At 42.3% G+C, this 21,731-nt stretch overlaps 1 protein-coding gene across 4 annotated transcripts in view; it reads right to left on the bottom strand.

The window, feature by feature from the left end:
* scube3 (signal peptide, CUB domain, EGF-like 3) overlaps window positions 1–17,607 on the bottom strand; it is a 147,098-nt gene extending 129,491 nt beyond the window's left edge. For all 4 annotated transcript variants that reach the window (XM_072449156.1, XM_072449158.1, XM_072449157.1 and 1 more), the window contains exon 1: window positions 17,452–17,607. In XM_072449156.1, coding sequence (XP_072305257.1) covers window positions 17,452–17,551 — 100 coding nt within the window. In that variant the 5' untranslated portion in view covers window positions 17,552–17,607. The remainder of the gene's footprint in view (window positions 1–17,451) is intronic.
* Window positions 17,608–21,731: the final 4,124 nt, after the last annotated feature.

Genomic DNA, 21,731 nt, shown 5'->3' with positions numbered 1-21,731 from the left:
ATTTCAATTCTTACAGCTATTAGTTCATCAATCATCTGTCACGATAAATGAATTAACCCCCTCATAATTATTATTTATTTATTTATTTTGTTAATTTCTTTATCAAACTCCATGATACGTAAACCTATATGAATTACATTCTACAACCTACAGAAACTAAATATTCCAAAATTGAATTTGAAGGAAGTGAATCATTCAAATTTGTCATTTGACATAATTTTGATGTCTTTATACCTTTAATAAGTGTTGGAACATTAATATTAGTTTTGTATAACATCACAATGCTTGAATTTGTCAAATTTTACAGCTACTTTTTGTTGTTTGGACCAAGTTAGCAGGAAGCTGGTGGGCCAACAAATATTGGTCAGAGGGCCGCATTTGGCCCCCGGGCCGCAGTTTGGACATGCCTGCCTTAAGTGAATTATTTGGTTAGTCAAAATTGTATATTATTTGAGTCTTGAAAATTATTCAAAGTCAACTTAAATGTAAATAGTTTTTTTTTTTTTTTTTTAATCTGGATGTCACTATAACCTGATATTAAAGTGCAGAAAGTTTAAAGTCATTCATAAAGTTGGTAACATACTAAAAGAGCGGTAAAGTATTCAAATAGAATAAACAAGACTGAAAAGAGATTTGAACAAAACAAAAACAACAAAAAAGTGCATTATGCTTGTTCAAGTCATTTAGAGTTCAGGAGTCAAACGATGTTGGGATAAAAGACGGTTAGATTTGCAGTTGGAGATGCAGTAACATGTTGTACTCTGAGGAATAAATAAGAAATAAATAAATGGAAAATAAAGGATTTCACTGTTGTTTTGTCCGGGTTTTAATCATAAAACCGTGTTGTTTCTTCACAGTCCGTAACACTATTTATTTGTATCGTGACGACGCCACAGCTTGTAGTTCCTCCTATCATTTACATTAATCGTTTCACCCTTTAAAACTTGACTTTGCAGATAAACTTTCCTCTTTGTGACCCGCTGCGCCCCTGGAGGAAGGGTGCTGGGTTCACTTCTATTAAAGAGCTCCCGGGACTCTAGTGTTTGCCATAGTGTTTAATTACAAAGAACATGTGTATTACTGGCTCTTAGCACATGGTTAGAAGGAGCTGGTCTGCGGTCGCACAGGCGGGGGCTGAGGCGGCATAATTACTGCAGGTACAGAGCTGCAGGAGAACGCTGCACTGTGTCAACACTAATAATACACCACAAATGCCATGCTATACAGTATGTGCAGCACAACAAGCAGATACCATACAGAAGCGTGTTTGCAAATGTAGCCACTGTTACTGCAACCGCTGCTGAGACTCGCATTATTACCACCAATTACATCAACCATTAAGCTGCTGTTTCTATACGACCAAGACGAGATGTACCGGAACCGCATGGGCCTTAGATCATTACACTTTTCTGCATGGGCCTTAGATAATGGAGGCATATTACACTTTTTTCTAGTATTAAAGTATTTATTCATTCATTCATTTTCTACCGCTTGTTCCCTTTGGGGGTCGCAGGTGACTGGAGCCTATCCCAGTGACTTTGGGCCTTAGGCGGGGTATTAAGGTATTATTTATGATAAAAAAATAGCTTATCATTTCACATCGTGTTCATTGCAAATCATAATAATTGATCCAAAATTACTTTAGGCTGTGGTCGACTGAAGAATTTCTTGGTCGGCTAAAGACGTGCTCTGCCGATTGATGAGTCGACTAAAAGGGGAGTGGAAAAAGCTCTTAAAACTATCCAGTATCTCTATAATCTGAGCGTGTATCTGACCCAACTGGACTCGAAAGATTACAACGGCATGGAAGATCACACAAAAACACAAATGTATGCAGAAAAGTACTAGGAAACAACTAAACGATTAAAGGCCGACAGATCTAAAAACCACAGAGCTGATTTCCGCCTCTATCTTATGCTACGGATGCTACGTCGCTCCAGACGTTATCATGACAAAGTGCCAGGCTCATTCATCTGCCCATGGACTCTACTTCTGTCTAAAAAAGTGTGCAGTCCAGGGCAAATGAAGAACAATAGAACATGCATGAACCCCTCAATACAACTGGGAGTTAATGCTGAGGGGAAAGCATCAGAAGTATTAAATGATCGATACGTACTGCACAGGCATGAGTTAAAATTAGGGCCTGTGCTTGATATTGTTTTAAAGTGCAAAGGACAGGACCTCTGCTCACTGGCTGTGTCCCTGTCCCGGCTCTCGGCAGCTCTCCGGCGCAGACTTGCTAACCTCCTAAAAACTGTCCTGATGAAACACAGACGTCAACATGCGCTCAGGATTTAGCAGGCGGCCCCCCCCTGTGCCCGAACCGCCCGCGGCTAATGAAGGGACACTCTGTTGGCCGGACTGCGTCTCCAGAAAGTTGTGAATAAAAATATCAACTGCTTCCATCGGGGATATTTACTCTCATCCTTCACACACTCTAAATGTTTAGGAAGTACGACCGCGGACTGATGCCGGGCTCTCCGAAACTCTGATCACGACTTCAAACCGGTCCCTCCCGCCTGGAGTCCACCGCGAAGAAAACCTCACATTTATCTGGGCCCAGAATGGACAAGAAAATGCAAACTGCCAATTTCAGGACACCGCTAACATGTTATGCAAGACATTAAGTACCATGGTTTAATGAATACAGGACTAATGCAAGGGAAGCATCGTTCATTTTAATGATACTATGTGACGGCAGTGACATAAAGAGCGGGAGTCCACTTATGACTGAATTTATATGGCTGCTTCAGTGCTGTATTAGCGTAAATGTCTACTAACAAAATGTCACCTTTAACAGTTCCGTTTTCAAACTATTATTGAAGCTATGTCTGCTAAAGAAAGAAATGGCACCTCTTTTGATTCAAAATAGCCACAGCTAATCCGTTTTTTCATTCACCAAAGAGATACAAACACTCTTTATTGTGAGTTGTCAAGAAATGTACACTAAATCTAGTATAGAAAAATTGACAATGTTGGACCTTTTTGGCTTTTGCATGATCTGTATCTGAATGTCTGATATATAAATTTAATCTATGACACACATGGATCATTATTTTTAATTTAAATCTCATTATTCAGTTGGAGGTCTGGTTGAAAACAGAGGGGCTGATTTCCGTCATCGTGCGCGTCATTCCTACACCTGAGTGCCGGACTGTTGGATCATGCCGCTGAGCGTGAGTGTGAAGAGCTGCAGTTCACTGAATCCCACTTGTATAACCACTTTTGAAAAATAAAAACAGTAGACAGAAATAAGTACAGAGCAGTGAGTGTGTACGGGGGGAAACAGAAACTTTCTGAGCAATGAATGTCCCTTGAATGTGGGACAATGAAGAATACTCACACGCATGATTTACTCTACAACTGTCGAGTGGGTATATGAGAAGGAGAATGCATAAACTATTATTTGATTTAAACTGTAGTATCATGACAACGCTAGACAGGGGACGGTACTATGGGGGTCTTGCCTGAGGACACAACTAAAACCTGTCAACCACACGTTCTCAGGTTGGTGGGCAAAAGCTTAATCCACTGCTATAGCCCCCAGCACAAAACAATCAGTGCTTAAGTTTCTATATAGCAATAGCGCAAGAATATACATTAATAAAGGAAACTGACTGAACATTGTATGTATACCTTCTTCTATGTACTTAAAAACGTAACATTCTTACTTACTTACTGGATGTTTAGCACAACCTTGTATAAGTGGCATTCAGGAAATGTGCAAATTTCGTTAAGTTAAGTTAACCTGAAACGACACGGTGAGATGGCCCTCGATGGGTTTCTTGTGTCATATAACAGACAACAAGAGGCTGGGATGTGTCTGTAAACAGCAAGTGTCATTTATAAAACATTTCTCAAGGTAACTCAGCTTTATGAATAGTTAATCTGCCTTCTGTCAGTCTGGTCACAACTGAGCAGAGGGTGAAAAATAGCTACACTTTCAAACATGTATATCCTGATTTGTACGTGTACTTCTTTGTTTATAATTATATGGTTAGTATAAGTCAGGTAAAAGGTAAAAAAAACTGAAAAACGTTGAGTAATTAATTATTTTTAAAAGACACAAGAACTTGTTATTTTTTGTTGTTGTTTTTTTTAGATAGTTTTATTGACTTTATTTTGCTCCAGAACAAGCTCTCAAAACCCACAACCGACTCTAATTGCTGGTGAATCACTGACTTCCTGGTGCAGCTGGGGAAAAATGTCTCAAACACTCGGACTATCAGCGCAGGGACTCCTCAGGGCTGTGTACTTTCTCCTCTGCTCTTCTCCCACTACACCAACTGCAACAACCCCAGCCACGATTCCGTAAAACTGACTCCAGCCTCATCGGGCTCATCTCTAAAGCCGGTATGTCTGTAACTGCTGCTTTCCTGTTTTCTGACAATGCTTACACTCAAAAACCTGAACATTTTCACACACAAAAAACAGTATAGCAACAAAACGCATTGGCCTAACTTCCGCACTCCCATTCTCTCACAACAAAATAATAAAGTTATAACACGAATACAATAACACAGGACCACACTCATCCACTGCACCGTTATTTCACTCTGCTTCCCTCTGGATGCCGATACAAGACTCTCGGATGGAAGATTTGAAAATTGTCTCATTCCTACAAAAAGCATGTACAATAGGCTCCTTCCTTCCGTGGGACTTAATAACATCAGCCTGCCCAGGGACGACAGGAGGAAATTAGCTTGAGCTATAGCCTGGTACATTCATCTCGCCGGATAAGGTTAATGTATATTGTGCACTGTCCCTGGCTCAAATAAATAAACTAATTATAGTCATTAACACTATGAACAAACTGTAAAGTCATGTAAATGTAAGTGATGCTTGATGTGTGCGTCTTTTCTGTGAAATGACGATCCCTTGTGAAATGATACGACTATGAGGACAAATTTCCCTGCGGAGACAGTAAAATAACTAACTAACTAACTGACTAACTAACTGCAGAAGGGAGCTGGACCGACTGGTTTCCTGGTCCAGTGGAAACGACCACAAGCTCAACGTCCTGAAGACAGTGGAGATGATTTTGGCCTTAAGGAAAGTCCCAGCCCCCGTCCCTCCCTGCTGAGAAGGGGATCGGCTCCAGGGCTCTGGGACGTGCAGGTCGGATCACTGCTGACCCTTCTCACCCTGGACATGGACTAATTGAGCCACTCCCCTCAGGCAGGAGGACCAGAAACTCCTGCCACAAGAACAGTTTCTTTCCGTCTGCCTTTGGACTGATAAACATTTATGACACTTGACACTTTAAAGAACTCACTTCAACAATACTTTGCACAGCTTGTTTTCCACTGTTGTTTGGTCTATGGTTTTATAGTCAGCCTTGTTTATATTCAACACCTTATTGTTTGCATATTTTATCATAGTATAATTTACCATTAGCATGAGTTGTTTTATGCATTTCATCGAAGCAAATCCCTAGTTTTGACAATGGCACTTATGCAACTTATTCTGAATCTGAAATAGTCTCAAAATTTGAAAGGCTTGATTTAAAGTGTAGAGTTGCAGTACAATGGAAAGCTATTTAATGACAAACTACTTTCATGTATAGCAAGAGCAGTAAAACAATAACAAGTAACAATAGCTTTTATGTGCACTACTGGTTATAGTAGTCATTCTGCCTAATATGTAACTTTACAACCATTGCTCTGACCCTTAATGCACTGTAATCCATCCATCCATCTTCTGCCGCTTTATCCGGGGCCGGGTCGCGGGGGCAGCAGTCTGAGCAGGGACTCCCAGACTTCCTTCTCCCCAGACACTTCCTCTAACTCCTCCGGGGGGATCCCGAGGCGTTCCCAGGCCAGCCGAGAGACATAGTCTCTCCAGCGTGTCCTGGGTCTTCCCCGGGGCCTCTTCCCAGTGGGACATGCCTGAAACACCTCCCGAGCGAGGCGCCCAGGAGGCATCCGGAACAGATACCCGAGCCACCTCAGCTGGCTCCTCTCGACGTGGAGGAGCAGCGGCTCTACTCCGAGCTCCCCCCGTGTGGCCGAGCTCCTCACCCTATCTCTAAGGGAGCGCCAAGCCACACGGCGGAGGAAACTCATTTCGACCGCTTGTATCCGCGATCTTGTTCTTTCGGTCACTACCCAAAGCTCATGACCATAGGTGAGGGTTGGAACGTAGACCGACCGGTAAATAGAGAGCTTTGCCTTTCGGCTCAGCTCCCTCTTCACCACAACGGTCCGATGCAGCGACTGCATCACTGCAGTCGCTGCACCGATCCGCCTGTCGATCTCACGCTCCATCCTTCCCTCACTCGTGAACAAGACCCCGAGATACTTGAACTCCTCCACTTGGGGCAATCTTAATGCACTGTAATGACTGCATATTTTACATTCTATTTTGAGTGTGTCATCTTTTGATTTTGATGTGATCCTATATCCTCACAGTGAAAGACGGATTTGCATTCATTGTAACAAGAAAAGTGACAAATCACCACAACAAAGTGCGTACTTCTCCTTTTAGCTCCTTCTGCCTGTGGAGCATCTGGAGCCGTGTCGGAGCCGTGAGTCAGAGCTCTGGACCTCCTCCTGAAGGACTTATTACTGCAGTCATTATGTGAATCATAAAGTACAATAGAGGCCAAGCACAGGCCAGCAGCACCATCCAAACACAGCCTTTTCTCTGAACACTGGAGATTATAAAAGCAGAGTGGCATAAGGCTATAGTCCTCCAGATACTGACCGAGCTGCTGGCTCACGTGGCACTGCGGTCGCCCAGTGCCTCTGACGCCCGATTCATCTATCCCTCCTGTGTCCTATTGTTTCAAGGTATTTCTGACTTGAATAATCCAATTTTACTTTATTTTGTAGCATTTTTTCTTCTACAATGACAGTGATAATTTGGCTAAGATTAATATTCGGATTCATTTTTACATATCATGCGCGGTAGCCTTGCCTATTTGCAGTGCATGTACTTCAGTTAATAGCTCCCTGGTCGTACTCTGCTACATGGGCTCTGCAAAGGCGGTACTTAGTCCTCCTTATATTTATACAACCGGAGCAAAGTGACATGACACACCAATTACATTCAGTGGTTACTTATGCCAGATACAGTAGCGACTGGCAGCTTGGCAATTACAGCTACAAGTGTGATATTTTTAGTTGTTTCCTGTCAAACCCAGGTATAAAGTCAATGGGGCTCTGTGTGCAGGCTACATTAACTACATAGGCTCCACAAATGTGAGGTTTATTCGGCAGGACCAGGCGCGTGCTCCGCTGTATGCGCAATGGTTAAATGCTGACAGGAGCCAAAAGCACTTCCTACACACGGCTCACATATGCACACAGGATATGTTTAATAGGCTTTTACTTATAAAGGCTCCAGGGGCTCAGAACTACTCTGTTATTGCAATAGGGGAAATATAGACTTTCATTATCAGTATGCATAAAAAATAAGGTACAGGTTTGAATATTTTACTGTAGGAATTAAAGCGAAGTGGCAGCGGTGCAGTGGAATGGGCATTTGCATAGCAACGAGACGGTGGCTAGTTCAAACCCTGCCTGGTGAATGCTACAGTTGTATAGTGGTATAATTGACAAAATAACATTCATCCTGGTTTTATTTTGTGTAATGTATTGTTTTATGGCCATTTTATCTCAATATTTGTTGATCTATTTGTGTTTTTGTATGTTTTGTGTTTGAGTAATGGAAATCTGCAGTAAAAGGGAAGAAATTAGTGGTTTAGGGTCAAGGTCACCGCAACATTTAAAGTGATTGTGTTTTGGAAAAAGTAAGAGAATTACAATTAGCAAAACTAAATCGATATCAAAACTGTAGCTGAAAAAAATAATCTTTCATATCAAGTCTTCAGTGTTCCTTCCAAGCAATGAGATGAAAGGTGAAAGATTCTGCTGAACATTTATTGTATTGCACATATTTGGGAAATCTGAAACTGAAAAAAGTTCATTTAAATTCCTTGCTTCATTTTGTTGCCACATTAGATTAAAAATAAATATTACAAATGTGTATTTTTTATATTTTCTTCTTTAAACTTGATCTGACTGATAATTAGCATAAAAATTCAAATTGTACTTAATTTTTTAACGGCCTGGAATTACAATCCATCAAACTCTTGTACCAGTGCAGGATTGGAGTATTTAGTGTCGACTTTGGGGGTGATTTTTTATGTCCCTATGAGAGAAAACAGCCTTTAACATTACATTGTACGTGTTCCATTTAAATATATGGATGCAATGATTAAATGAATATATACAACACATTTAGGTGCAGAAAAAAGCTGAAAACTGAAAAAAAGCCACATCTATTTCTATTTAAACTCACTCGCGCACTGAGGACACGTGGGCACACAGACCGCATGGAAGAGCATTGAAACTAATTTTTAATTGGCTGATGCTGATGAACTAAATGAAAAAAGAAACAAAATATCCTGATATCACCAATGGCGATATTAGCACTGATAAATTGAGCATCTCTGAGTCTTTCTGTAACTAATTCATACACATTATTTCCATCAGTGCTGAGAGAGCCATGTAATGCAATGACGTTCCCATCATTATAAGTGATATGAAAAATCTGACCTTATTTCATTCCAAATTACTTCCCGTAGACCGAAAAGTTTTCATTTTTTCCTTTCATTAATTATGTCCAGAGATCCGTGTACACAAACCAGCCTCAAGATATATAATTGCATTTCCACAAGCACATTCAAATTACAGCTACAACTTTACATCTTTAAAGTTGACAATAAATTATGTTATTTTGTATTCACTTTATTGAGGAAGTATCCAATGTGTGAAACCATCTTTCCCCGCACACACTGGCCAGTAACCCCCAAAATAAATACCTTTAAATCAACTTGCTGCTTTGGGGTAGTTTGGGTTGGATTTTTCCATTACTAAGCAAAATAAGAGCATTTCCTTTGACTTGCAGCAGCAGTGTCTAAAGCTGGAGCTGGTCATCAGGAATGTAAACACATGCAGTCTGTAAACAAGGAGATTTCTGACCCTCATCTGCAACAGCACTGACCACTGCAGACGCACTAAGGACGTCCCACCTTGACCCCCCCAAAACACCCCATTACAAGGACACTTATACTTTCTACCAACATCATCTTGAATACATTTTACTCATTTAAAGATTGTATATGGAGAGTTTGAACCAAATACACCTCAAATATGTGTAATAGTACATGAGTTACACCTCTTGAGAAGCTGTTTTCCCAAAATGCAGTGCTACAACGACAACAATTGTGAGGTCATGTGTTTATTATAAATGATGTCAAAATCTCATCTCATCTTGTGGAAACAGTTTCTCATGCTTCGATTACTGGTGATCTCAGGTTCAAATAAAGTATACATTTTACTGCATATTAAAACATGTATTACTGTAATTCTGTTATTCTTTATCGATTAATGTCATTTCTGATTCTGAGATAGATAGAGTTCTTTATAGATACATTTTTGCATGATGTAAAAGTTTTGTAATTTGGGTCTAAAGCTGATTATCCAATAAGAAAGCAGAATGAGGTCCCTGCTTTGGGTTGCCAGATCCTACGACTAAAACCAGTTCAACTTCACAATAAAGACTAAAACCTGTAAAATACTCCTGGGATTCTAGCTTCAGTTGTCATAATATTGCCAGCTTCTTTCTTTCACTATGACAACAGTAACCAACCACATCCAGGACTAGAACAGGCAATGAGGTGGACACGTTTTGCCCAATGACACAACAACAGTAGACATAACGGGTACTGTTCCATTTAAAAAGCTGAAGAATGAACCCGACTTACTATGTGCCAGTGCCCAAGAAAGGCACAGAGAGACATCACAACCTCTGAGGCTCGACATGTGGGGGTGAGCGTGTCATCCTCCCCCGAATCAGCAGGATGCAGCGAGCACAGTGAACAAAGGCCACTGACGGGGCCAAGAGTCAGAGAAAGACTGAGGCGCTGCTAATTTTAACCACACGCCACGTACAGCATCACAGGCCTCATTGGGAGCATATTGTTCACATTAAAGCGTTGTAAATAAACAGGCTCTGAAGTCGCACAGGGAGCACATGCAGCTCTCAGACTCCGCCTCTGAGAATAAGCCGTTAAACTTGACGACTGTATTCACGATCTTCCATTGCATTCACATTTCCGCACTTCAAGAGTTAGGGTTAAGTGTCAAATAATCATCGCGGGAGCACTGCAGGGAGAAGAGGGCTTTGTATGATGAATGTAAGACTTGTAAACTGAAAATGTGCTGTCTGGTAAGAATAGGTTTTTGGCTTTGCTCCTGGAGTTTGATTAAAGCTGAAGTGTCCATCTTTTTTCCTCATAAATAAGTAAATTCTGTCTTTCTTCAGTCGCATTGTAAAAGCAGGACTTTTTGACCCGGTAGATAGATTGTAATTGCCATTTCCTCTTTTCGTGGCTTTAAAATCAGGTAGCCAAATATTTTATAAACATTCAGAACCAACTTTCTATACAATAAAACGTTTTACATGATATAGAAGTTATTTTTTTATTCAATTTTATATTTGTTGTTTTTTCAAAACACAACCGAACCACACATTTTGGGCCGTATCCAACTCGTGTTTGTGTCTTCGATGTACCGCATCTCAATTTAATCTGAACAAAGACAGACGCAGATGACGATTTTACATTTTGTTCATTGTAAACCTCAATATTGATCTGAGTCATAAATGAGTCATTCTGAACACTACATGTATGACTGGGAGAGTGACTTATTTCTAAATAATTGATATCAGTGGGAGGACATAGGGGATAGGTGAAACCGAAATTAACTTAAAAAACAACAACGGCTTCATCTTTTTTCTTATTGTGAGTATAACAACACCATTTTGCTTGGTGCGTTCAATAAACATTAATGTTTATTGAACATGTCCATGAACAATCCATATGTTTATATGGATTGTGACTGTTGTTAATAGGCTGCAGAATACATCTTTTACACCACAAGACGGCTGCAGAAAACGTCTCAAAAAGGTCTGTCTGACTCGGCTGGCATTTGTCGAGCTCGAGTGCCCTCCCTGTGTTTATGTGGCTACACTTTCTTCCCCCTACTGTTCAAACAGAGGCCGCAATGGCTTTCTGTTCATCTGATTTATTCCTCACTACTCCTTTTAATGCTTCACCAAATACTAAATCGTATTTAAGTAACATAAATACACCCAACGCGTCGATGGCGCTGGCGTACGATTGCAAAAGAAGTCTCGCGCATTTCACACGTTTCTGACTGCGAAACATAAACACTTAGATCTCTGCTAAACTCGTGGCGTATCCATTTTAGAGGCCTTGAGAAATCGACGTGATTTCTTGAGAGCTGCGTTTTTGACACTGCGCCGCGGAGAGGAAAAACAGCCTTCTTCTGCATTCCGCTCGACAGCATGAGAGCGAGCGAGTGTCCGGAATAAAGGCGCTCTGGATCTGCCCGTTAACTTGATCGAGCTCCATATGCCCGTTCACGTCTGCATACTTAAATACACCGGAGCATCTATCAAGAGTGAAAGAACGGATGCCGTCATTGGAAACTATCTTGCCCGTAAATCGTTCAAGTCTTTTCTAGTTATTCACGCGTTGGATGAAACTGAAACGCCGGTTCATCTCCTGTCACCGTCAGTCGATGTCGATTATGGCTGGGAAATATGGTGATAAACGTGTAATTGTGATCTCATTTATGTGATGATTTGCTATTTTGATGATTGTGATTCAGTAATGCAGCTTGATGATGAAACACAGATACTTTTCCAAAACCAGCTCCTCCTATTGGTCAACCTGCCTGAGGCTCAGTGTGAGTGACATGTGGAATTAACTCATCAATCATAATGAAAGATGACCTCTCAGAACAAGCAGATGACTTTATTTACCATTTAAAAGCAACATAAAGATACTAAGTGTACATGAATTGTCAGAAAATCCAAAAACTGGCTCCAAGAAATACATTTGGCAGATCGTCTAACCCAATTTATAGTTGGATCCAGACCACTATTCATTCACGCAGTGGTAAGCTACTTCGATAGCCACAGCTGCCTTGGGGCTGATGGACAAAAAACATGGCTTTCACTCTGTTTTTTCGTGACCAGTCCGTCCCTCCTACATTATAATAAAATTCAGAAGAGTCTGGAATCAATCATAAAGCGTGAAAAAACTAGCACGTGTTTCTCAAATGCAAAAAAAATACATCACCTTGGAATATTCTCATATCGCATTCAGAACAAAATATATAACTTCTTTTACCTCAGATACGTAGCCTCCATGTTTGAACAAACCGTGCGTTTCTCTGATGGAACAACCCGCCTATCAATCACGCGATATAAAATTGGGCAGATGGGACATGATTCCAGACATGATTCCAGACCAAACACCAAACAGGCCAGGAGGGTAAACAACAGCACGCACAGGTCGGAGTCAAGCATCTTCTGTTCCGCATAAGTAAAACATTCAGCCTCCGCAACCTCCCCGTCCCTCCATTGTTTGCGTTTCTACCTGCGCGCTGAACCTGATCCAGTCCATAAACTTGACCATTTCATTTTACTCCTTTGCCTGTGTCTATTTAAGTCTATTCTGGTTGAAATGCTAAAATCCATCGTACTCTCACTGGCTCTGTAATATCTTGTACAGTGGCAGTGGAGCAGCCCTCGTGAGGAAAAGGTGATGTCGGTGTGGTAAAGCAAAGCTGGATTGATCTCCTCCTCCTCATCTTCAGCGAGTGACCGAGGGCTGCCCTGAGGCTCCACCTGCACAGGGACTTACACGACGCTGCAGCTGCGCACACCAAAGAGAGGCTGCTTTTTTTAAAATATGATTTGTGGAGTATTCGCAGGTTCTCTTCAGTTTTCCACATCTGCTAAAGACGTGTTATGTGACTGATTGTAGAGTGAAGGGCTAACTGGTTATTCAGCACACAATGTTCTATAGAATGTATATAGTAAATAGTAAATAAGGCCAAATCTGAAACGGGGACGGAGACGGGTTTAAATGTCATACTTCATTGCGTATTTAGTATTTGAGTAAACTACGGAATCTTACTGAAAAGGTTTTTGCCTCTTTTATGGCTCAAGCCTTGAATTCGATATCCACAAAGCCAATACGATTCACCAGTACAATTCGTCAAGGCTGTCTAAAACTGTAAAGTTGTTGTAGTTGTTAAGGGCTGATCTTTATGTCTCAATGGGGGAGATGCATTTTCAGAAAACAACCTTTGAGGTTATAATGACCCATATAGATGATGGATGCAAAAAATAAAGGATGCAAGTGGATTAGCATCTTTAGGAGCAGACTGGACAGGTTTGGGAGAACTAAGTGCCCCAAAAAATGTGATTAAAAATGTTGCCTGCAGTGTCTCGCCTTGAACTGGATGCCTAAGAAAATGAATATATGTATGATGAGGCTGTTCCGGTTTGGAAGGTCTGCCACTATTTGTCTCTATGGAGATGTTATTGCTTTGCCTTAAACTTATCTTATAATTATTCTACTACAAAGTTGGTGTTTTTTACTATCTTGGAAAAAAGATTTTGAAAAGTTCTTCTGAGCTGGCTTGCCTCTCCACAGAGCTGACCATCACCAGAACCGAAATCACCAGAAAAAGATGAAAGAATCAAGTTTGAGAGTCAAGGAGAAGTCATCTTTCACTCGACGTCTACCATTTTACACCCGCTGGAGTCATTTCGCCAAGACCTCCAACTCCATCGTTTTGACGGAGAGCGTTTTGAATCTGCTTGTATAATGGCATAGGCCGTCTGTACGGGGGATAAGCGGAACAACTCGACAAATACCGACGCCAAAGCCTGTCAGGACTTAGGGCAAAGCTGGGAAAAAAAAAGAAAAAAGCACCCGCCGGAGAAAATGAGCCAAGTCAAGGTGATGAAAGAGCCCGTGCCAAAAGAGGTGTCAGAAAGTGAAGAGACTGGTCATGTTCCGAGCGCCGCATTAGCTGTCATCTTTATGCTGTTTTCTTTTCTGCTTAAAAGATCAATGCTCCAGGCAAATGTAGAAGCTGTTGCTTTTAAGTGCTTCCACTAAACTGACTATTTAAGAACCACCCATAGATTTTTTGACTTTGAGTGGCCCAATTGCAAGAGCACGGGAAAAGTTGGAGCGCTGTATAAATTGCTAACTATATGCGGCGTGATCTGCAATTTTCTTTATGTAGCGCCGTGTAATGTCAAGCGCGATCGGTCTTGAAACATATTACCATTAAAAACAGTTTAATATTAAAGCTATTTTGGTGAAAACAAGAGCTTGAGGGTATATTTCGGAACAGGAGCTTAGAAAAGTAGTGTTTTTATGTCTGCATGTTCCTACCCTGAATCTAAAACATGACAATTCTGCAGAGAAAATCCCAGCATATTAAATGTCATGCATTCTCCACGGGCAAGACACTTTAGTAGACACCTTGCTTATGTGAGTAAGAAGCCACGATAAAGCCGAACAGAAAACAGAACTGCCTAAACAAATAACCATCACGCAGCCAAACCAAAATACGCACTTGTTACATTTTAATTAGTAACCATATGTGCCGATGTGTTATTTCAGTGCCTCCACGCCAGATGTGTCCCGCAGTCGGAGAAATTATCTCGAGACGTTCGCAAGTTATATACCCCGTCTTCATTACCGTTCTTTAAAAACGTTCAACTCCTTTCTGAGCTGGCTCTACATGCAAGCGTGAAGAGAAGAAAGTGAGCCTTGCATTATGTGACAAAAAGTAGGCAGGACAAGTGTGGAGAAGGAGCCAGGAGCCGAGAGGAGCTGCACAGATTTAAAGGGCTGAAAACATATAAATAGCAGTGGGCCTGACAGCGGGGCTACTGACACAGTGGCTCTGTGGCAGACAGCTTATGGCCGGCCGACATAGTAAAACGCTACTTCATTAAGCCCAAAGGGAAGGAAGGCCCGGACAAAGCAAACAAAGCAGAGAAGAGGAGAAAAGGAAGGGTAAATGAGTGTTGGGGGTGCACTGGAGGGGGTAAGCTGAACGGGGGTCTGTTTAGAGGGTCTGGGGAGAGCATGTAAAAAGGTAAGGCTTATAGTATATACCTTCCCTTACTATAGAAATGTTCCCATGTATACTGCAAAGAACAAAGGGTTTTACAAATACAATCCACACCTTTTTTTTTCCCACAGTGAAGCTTTCGAAACATCAAATGGAAACATCAAATGCAATGTCTCAATATGATATTTTGTAGTAGATTTTGGGGTGGCAAAATGTTTAAGCTCAGTATTCTTGGGGCGGGTTCAGGTTTGGTCCAGACGTGGACTCAATTTGGACTCGATTCAACGCATCAAAATTGTGACCAAACCCGAAAGCAAACCCGGAGTAGGTCAGGACTGAACAAGCAGGACCAGAGCATCTCAATACTACAGTACAGCGTGTGCATAGGGAATGAACGGCGTTGTTTCACAGCCCATTATGTTTGCGCCGAGCAAATCAATACGCATTCTGCTTTCCATCAAAAAGACAAATTCCTCCCAAACGAATGTGAAGAAATGCTTCGCAAGAGAACAAGAAATTAAATATCAATACCATTTTCTGTACCGTATTTCTATCTCCTGCACTGCTCTGACTCGGAGCAAAAGCCAGTCAGTTCCCACACTCTCCGGCGACGCCTGGATGTGGCTTGGGCGTCAGTGGCACCCGAAGGAGCAGGCCGGAGCAGAGGTTACTCCAACACATGTCAGCCCCACACCAACCGTTGCCTTGGTGCGCCACAGGCTTCAGCTGAGAGAGGAGAGAGGAGTGATTTGCCGTGACGCGCTCCGGCCTAACTTTGCCTCTCTCTTGGCCTGTTGCAGCTGACTCGGTAGCGCTCGTCTCACCGTCTGACAATTTGAGATCTCCAAACCGCTCTTCGTTTTTTCCCTTCCTCCGTCGTCTCGAGTCTATTTGCGATCATTCCACCGCCGAGACACGCCATTCGTTTGATTAAAAAAGGTGCTTGACAACAAAACGCGCTGGAGAAATATTGAGCGGGATTTCTATACTTCCTGGTTTGGACAGGCTTTCATCTTTAGGTATTTTTGTACGTGTTTAGAGCTGGATGTGTGTCAGGTTTAAGGAGTGTTCACACATACAAATTGGGACACAGCCCGGATTTAAACCTGGACTACATCAGGACTAAACCAAGATGAAAACATGTGAATTGAGCCTTAATTACTTCAAACGGTCCTTATCCTGGATTAGCCCTGGAATAGTCGAGATCTACTTAGTTTAGTCCAGGTCCAGTCTTGCTTTTGAACTGGTTTAATCAAGACTTGAGCTCATTTTAGTTCCTTTAGTTTAGTACTAAAGCAACATTTGGACTGAACCCGGATAAATAAAAGGTCTTGTTTTGACATGCTTTCTCAGTTCAGTCGTTTTGCATTGGTTTACAACTGGTTTAGTCACAGTTTTGGCAGAATTTCGCCACATTTTTGACTTATATCGAGGTATTTACAGAGCCGACAACTTCCCGTGGCAGTGGAGTTGATCAAAAGTTGGAGATCCACGACAAACACATCAGCCCCCGCGATAAACAGGAACCAGAAAGAAGGATATCAAGTGGACGGCGAGCATGTCCCCGGCTCGGACCTAAACAGGTGCACGCCATTAAAACGCCCCGGGACTTTATACAGCGCCATTCCACGCTGCAACAAGTGTGTAATCGATGTTGTGGAAAATAAAGTGAGAAAAAAGTACTTCTAATTGCAAAATGTAAATATTGAGTTTTCCCACAAGCGGGGGCAGACCACCCAGGATGCAAAACAGTCCACCCACCCCCTTTTCTCCCTTTTTTTTTTTGCCTTGTCGACCGCCCTAGAGATGTGTCTTTTTGTGTGCGAAACATCACCAACCACAATCAACACAGGGCAAGCATGATGTGTCCTTGCATGCAAATACTTCTGGCAGCCGTGGCTTTGTGAGAGAATTTAAGTGATGAAAAGCTGCAGGAGGAGGAGGCAGGCGTGCCAAAGTGCCAGCCTAAAATGGACCGTCCTATTTGGGTTTAAGGCAGTTTGGGAGTCCTGGGTCGGCAGTGTCGGCTGCCTGGAGCAGCAGCACTGTAGCAGCAGTGTCAGGGAGGCTGTCTCCTGTATGTGTGTTGCACTCTGGTGTCAAATAGTTGTCTGGACTGTGGCAAATGCCTGCTCCGAGCCGCAGCACAATGACTTTGCTGAATAAGACATTAAACATAACTGCGAACACTGATTAAAACATCAAAGACAGTTCATTTTTGCATTAAATTAACACATAGGCTATTTTCTCTATGAGGGCACATTTATAGATAAGCCTCATCAGACATTTGGAAGTAAATCAGGGGGAAAAGGGAAGTTACTTAGACACATGAAAGACAAGATGTACGTTTTGCGTGCGCGTTTTTTTTTTTTTTTTTTTTTTTTTTTTTTTTAAGGCTTCTCGTGATGTAACGGTTTCACTAAATAAACCCAAGGACAGATCAAGCTGAAATTGTCATGCAAAAACTTACCTTGAGTGCTTTTACTTCCTGAAGCTGACTGCTGGACAAAGGCGACCAGGCAGAGGCTCACAAATCCCAGACTTGCGCGTATCAAGCCGCGCGCGTACATCTTAACTTTCCCCTCAGTTCAAACACTTTCAATGGAAAAAAAAAACAAATCAAATATTGAGAAGAAATCTGCGATGCTCACGGGCGCGTGCGAAGACGACCACGGCGCCTCTCTTCTTCTTTTCTCCCCTTATTGTCTTCTCGCTTCTTTTATCTTTGGGATTTGAGTTCCAAGTGCTCGGGATCGAGAGCAGCGCGAGGAGACAGCGGCAGCTCCTTCACTGGGACCATGTTTCTGTCCACAACGATGTCAGTCTAAGAAAGAGCGTGAGAGGGAGAGAGAGAGAGAGAGGGAACAAGAGAGATGCAGTGGAGGAGCGGCGGGGGAAAGGGGGAGGAGACGTAGGAGAGGCTGAAGAAGCGCTTCTAATCTGGGGCTCCTGCCGGGGCTCCTGCCGCTCCGCCGTGACGGGCTCTTTACGCACAGGTGGCGCACGGACCCGGGGCCAGCGGAACAGCAGCCAATCAGCAGTCTGCCCGAACCTGTCCGTTCTCCCCGTTCCCAGCATGCACCCGTTTCAATTGGGGTCCTTGAGCAATTTGGTCCCGTGAACCTATTATAGACATATGCACATGAAAGGCTTTGGAATAAAGTCCTGCTGATACAGAGCATTGCGCTGCAGGAATGGACACAGCTGCTGCTGCATGTGAATGCAGAGCACTGCGCGTGTGGACAAGGGCCATTGTACACACATTATTCAGATGGCAGACTGAAAGCTCTGTGATTGTTACAAATCAAATGGAAACAGCAAGAAGTAAGAACATTTGTACTTTTGTCCTAAAAGGAAGAAGTATAATAGGGGCTACAACAATCATATGTGTTAACAATGATGTTCTTTCCAATGAAATCACTGAATGTGATGTTTATGTTGCACCGAATCACCAAAGCAAGTTCCTATGTTTGTGAATTCTGTGCAGTATCAATGGCAACAACCCTTTTCTGATTCTGATTCACCATCAGGTCAGAATGAGGACAAATATAAGTGATGACACTATAATAAAGGGTTGGGCTTTGTGTCATGGGTCAATAATGCAGCCACCAGAACAGCAGAATGAGATTATTGGGAGGGCATCTGGCCTAACAACCAATGCCAATCATTATTTACATTAAATGCATCTTTGAAGGAATATATTGGAAATGATTGTGCTATTGCTGTTTGACTAAGTTATGGGTGTGATAATGATGCCTGCGCGTGTGTGTATATATCTAGATATAAATGCATACTAAAGCAGTGTCAGTATGTCAGTTACAGGTGTTCTTATTGAGAAAAATTCGAATCGTCTCAGATAGTTACTGCATTCTGTCTCATCCCCATTTCACGCTCAGCTGTCTTGTCTAAAGAAGCCTATAGGCCAAAAATCCAATGAAAAAAAGAAAATCATGCATTTGTTCTGTGGGCTGAGTCGCCCCTCCACGGATCAGGCCTGTAACCTGACCTGGTGATGTCGCCTGCTTCTTCCCATGGAGATATGTTTAATGCCATACTGTGGAATACACCAGGACAAGCCGTAACATCTCCAAGCAGGTGGCGGGACCTAGTGCAGCGTAAAAACGGATGATTCCCTTCTGATGTGATCTTTCCGAGAAACAGGACAATAATAAAGCTGTGTACATTTCAGTTTATGCACAACACCACCAGCACAGATCCAGAGCGTGAAGAGAAATGAGGCTTGGGGAGTTACATGAATCAAAACAGCTTCTCACATTAGGAGCAGTGCGGCCCACTGAGCTACTGTGCCATATTTCTCTGGCATTGACATATGAAGCGTTTGTTTTTGGGGGAGCACAGGCTGTGAAGCAGAGACATTTTTATTCCCACACCTGCCACCCCCCCTCTCTACATTATCACCTCAATTAGTCAGCTGTGTTTGTGTTTCAACGATAGGCACATTCGACTCTATAATTATCTCGCCCACTCCTGAGACTCATTTTTTTTCTCAATCAAATATTATTAAGACGCCACAATGAGGATGATTGGAGATAACCACTTTCTACTGAGAATTTGAAATACACAAGCTGGTAACCTGCAAGGTCTGATGCCAGGAAGAAGGCTCAGTATCTTCCATCTTATGTACACTGGGGTTTCTATGGATAAATTAACACGTTTCCAAATCTTCCTCTCAGGGTTTGGCCGCCTCTGGGTCTCAATGAAGATGTTCAGAGGAACAACAGTGACCTTCTGAATATCCCACTTTGCATCTACAGAAGAAGAAAAATACATGTAAATCCACAGCACAAAGTCAAGCAGTTCAGTGTAATTAAAATAACATCCGTCTGGGATATGGAAATATCCTATGTCCCAGTGTCCAAATCTCTGGATAATTGTGAGCACTTGTATAACCAAATGAGCTCAGAGGCACTTGGGGAGTTAGAGAAAGTCAGAACTGGGCTGCAGCAGCAGTCACACTGAGGGATCACTGCACTTTTCATGGAAACACATCATTAAAGACACAGGAGCGAGAGCGGCCATCACAGAGCGCACCAAAACGGCCTATTTTTACACCAACAGAAACACTGGGGAAACCCAGCCAATGTTTAATTTATGACACCCGGCGTGGAGAGGACTCAACACGATGTGAGGAGGAGTGCGTGCAAGGTGGAAAGAGCAGTGAGCTGCCTTCATGGATAATAAGTCAAATGAAATGGCATCATGCCCATTTATAGATACACTGAGCCCCGCAGGATATTTTCTATAGAGGGGCCGTGTGCTCACAGGATTGGGCTTTAAAATTGTGTCCACACTCAGTAATAATATACATTACACCATAAAACTTAAGGTTTACTTCATAAAAGGCTGATGGATGGTACTACTGAAGTCAGTATGCAAAATGGATTACGGCTTGAAATCTCTTTGCAGCAACTAGTTGTTTGTAGAAGTGCAGTTCTTGGCTACTTTGATTTGAAGTCTGGAATACCAGTGCCACAAATGCTAGAGCAGCTGTTGGTGCAAGATAAATGTAAGATGGATGCATGTAGCGGGCTAGCACAGCAGCACAAAGCATGCAGATGCAGACAGGAGCGTGGAGCCCTGCAGAGAGCATGTGCTCCTCCAGATGGCCATGTGCACAGACACCAGCTCTGATCCTCATTTACTTTTTCCACTTTGACATTTATACTCCCCAATTGTCTGAAAGATTTATGTGTGAAAATGCCAAGCCACTGTGTTCCAAACTTTCTCCTTTCTCCTCCCTTCTCTCTGCTCTCCAAAGGGGCGGCCCATGTGGGATTGCCCACTCCACCACAGGCCCAGCAGGAGCTCTTGGTTCACTCCATGCCAGCTCTACAGGGGAGCAGAGTGGCTCACTGAGTTCCACATTTTAGTACAGGAATCCCAGAGAAGGCTGCGGGCTTGCCCCAGGAATGCCTCCTGACCACAGCAACAGTCAAAAGCGCTAACAGCCAGCAGGGAAGGAAGCAAGAAAACAGTTATCTGATCGAAAAGGGAAATGTGGTGTCAAGCATTAAGGCTTAGAAACTGAAGGATTTCTATTTGACAGGCTCTTATTCTGGGTGAATGATTGTGCCCTCCTGGTGTTTCTGAACCGACGTTTGTTAAAGCCAATGAATTGCAGTTCAGACACAGAGGCAGTACATTTGAAAACAACCATTAGATTATTTAACTATAACAAAGTGAGGAATTAAGAAACAAGATGCTGTCTTCTTGTCAATCATTGCCTCTAATGTCTCCGACTCAAAAGGGTAAGTCTCTAATACAGTTTGGGTCATAGGTCTTGGAGGCTTTAATGAAGTTCAAGAGACAAAGGAAAACCAAATGCGGCCCTCAGACCAATTTTTGTTGGCCCTCCAGCTTCCTGCTATGTTGGCCCAAACAACAAAAAGTAGTACTTTTTACTGTGAAATTGGGAACATTCAGGCATATTGATGTTATACAAACCTAATATTAATGTTCTAGGTATAATTAAAGGTGTGGAGGCTCATCGCAATGACGTCAAATGCAACATTTCGAATGATTCACTGTCATTCAACAAATTCGACATTGTCAAGTTGTTTGTGGCCCTCTGCCCCGTTTAAGTGTCAAAATGCGGCCCTTGGTGAAAAAAGTTTAGACACTGTTCTAGATGTATTATTATTTTTATTCAAACAACAAAACAAAAAAAATGTATTACATAGTAGAATAACAAAAACATTCAGACAATTGTAGACATGTACAGACATTCTG

The sequence above is a fragment of the Eucyclogobius newberryi genome, unplaced genomic scaffold, assembly GCF_026437365.1.
Source record: "Eucyclogobius newberryi isolate DKJ021-1_F unplaced genomic scaffold, fEucNew1.0.hap1 SCAF_17, whole genome shotgun sequence".
Lineage (NCBI taxonomy): Eukaryota > Metazoa > Chordata > Actinopteri > Gobiiformes > Gobiidae > Eucyclogobius > Eucyclogobius newberryi.
The sequence above is the reverse complement of the archived record's forward strand: the minus strand, read 5'-3'. Positions and strand labels throughout refer to the sequence as shown.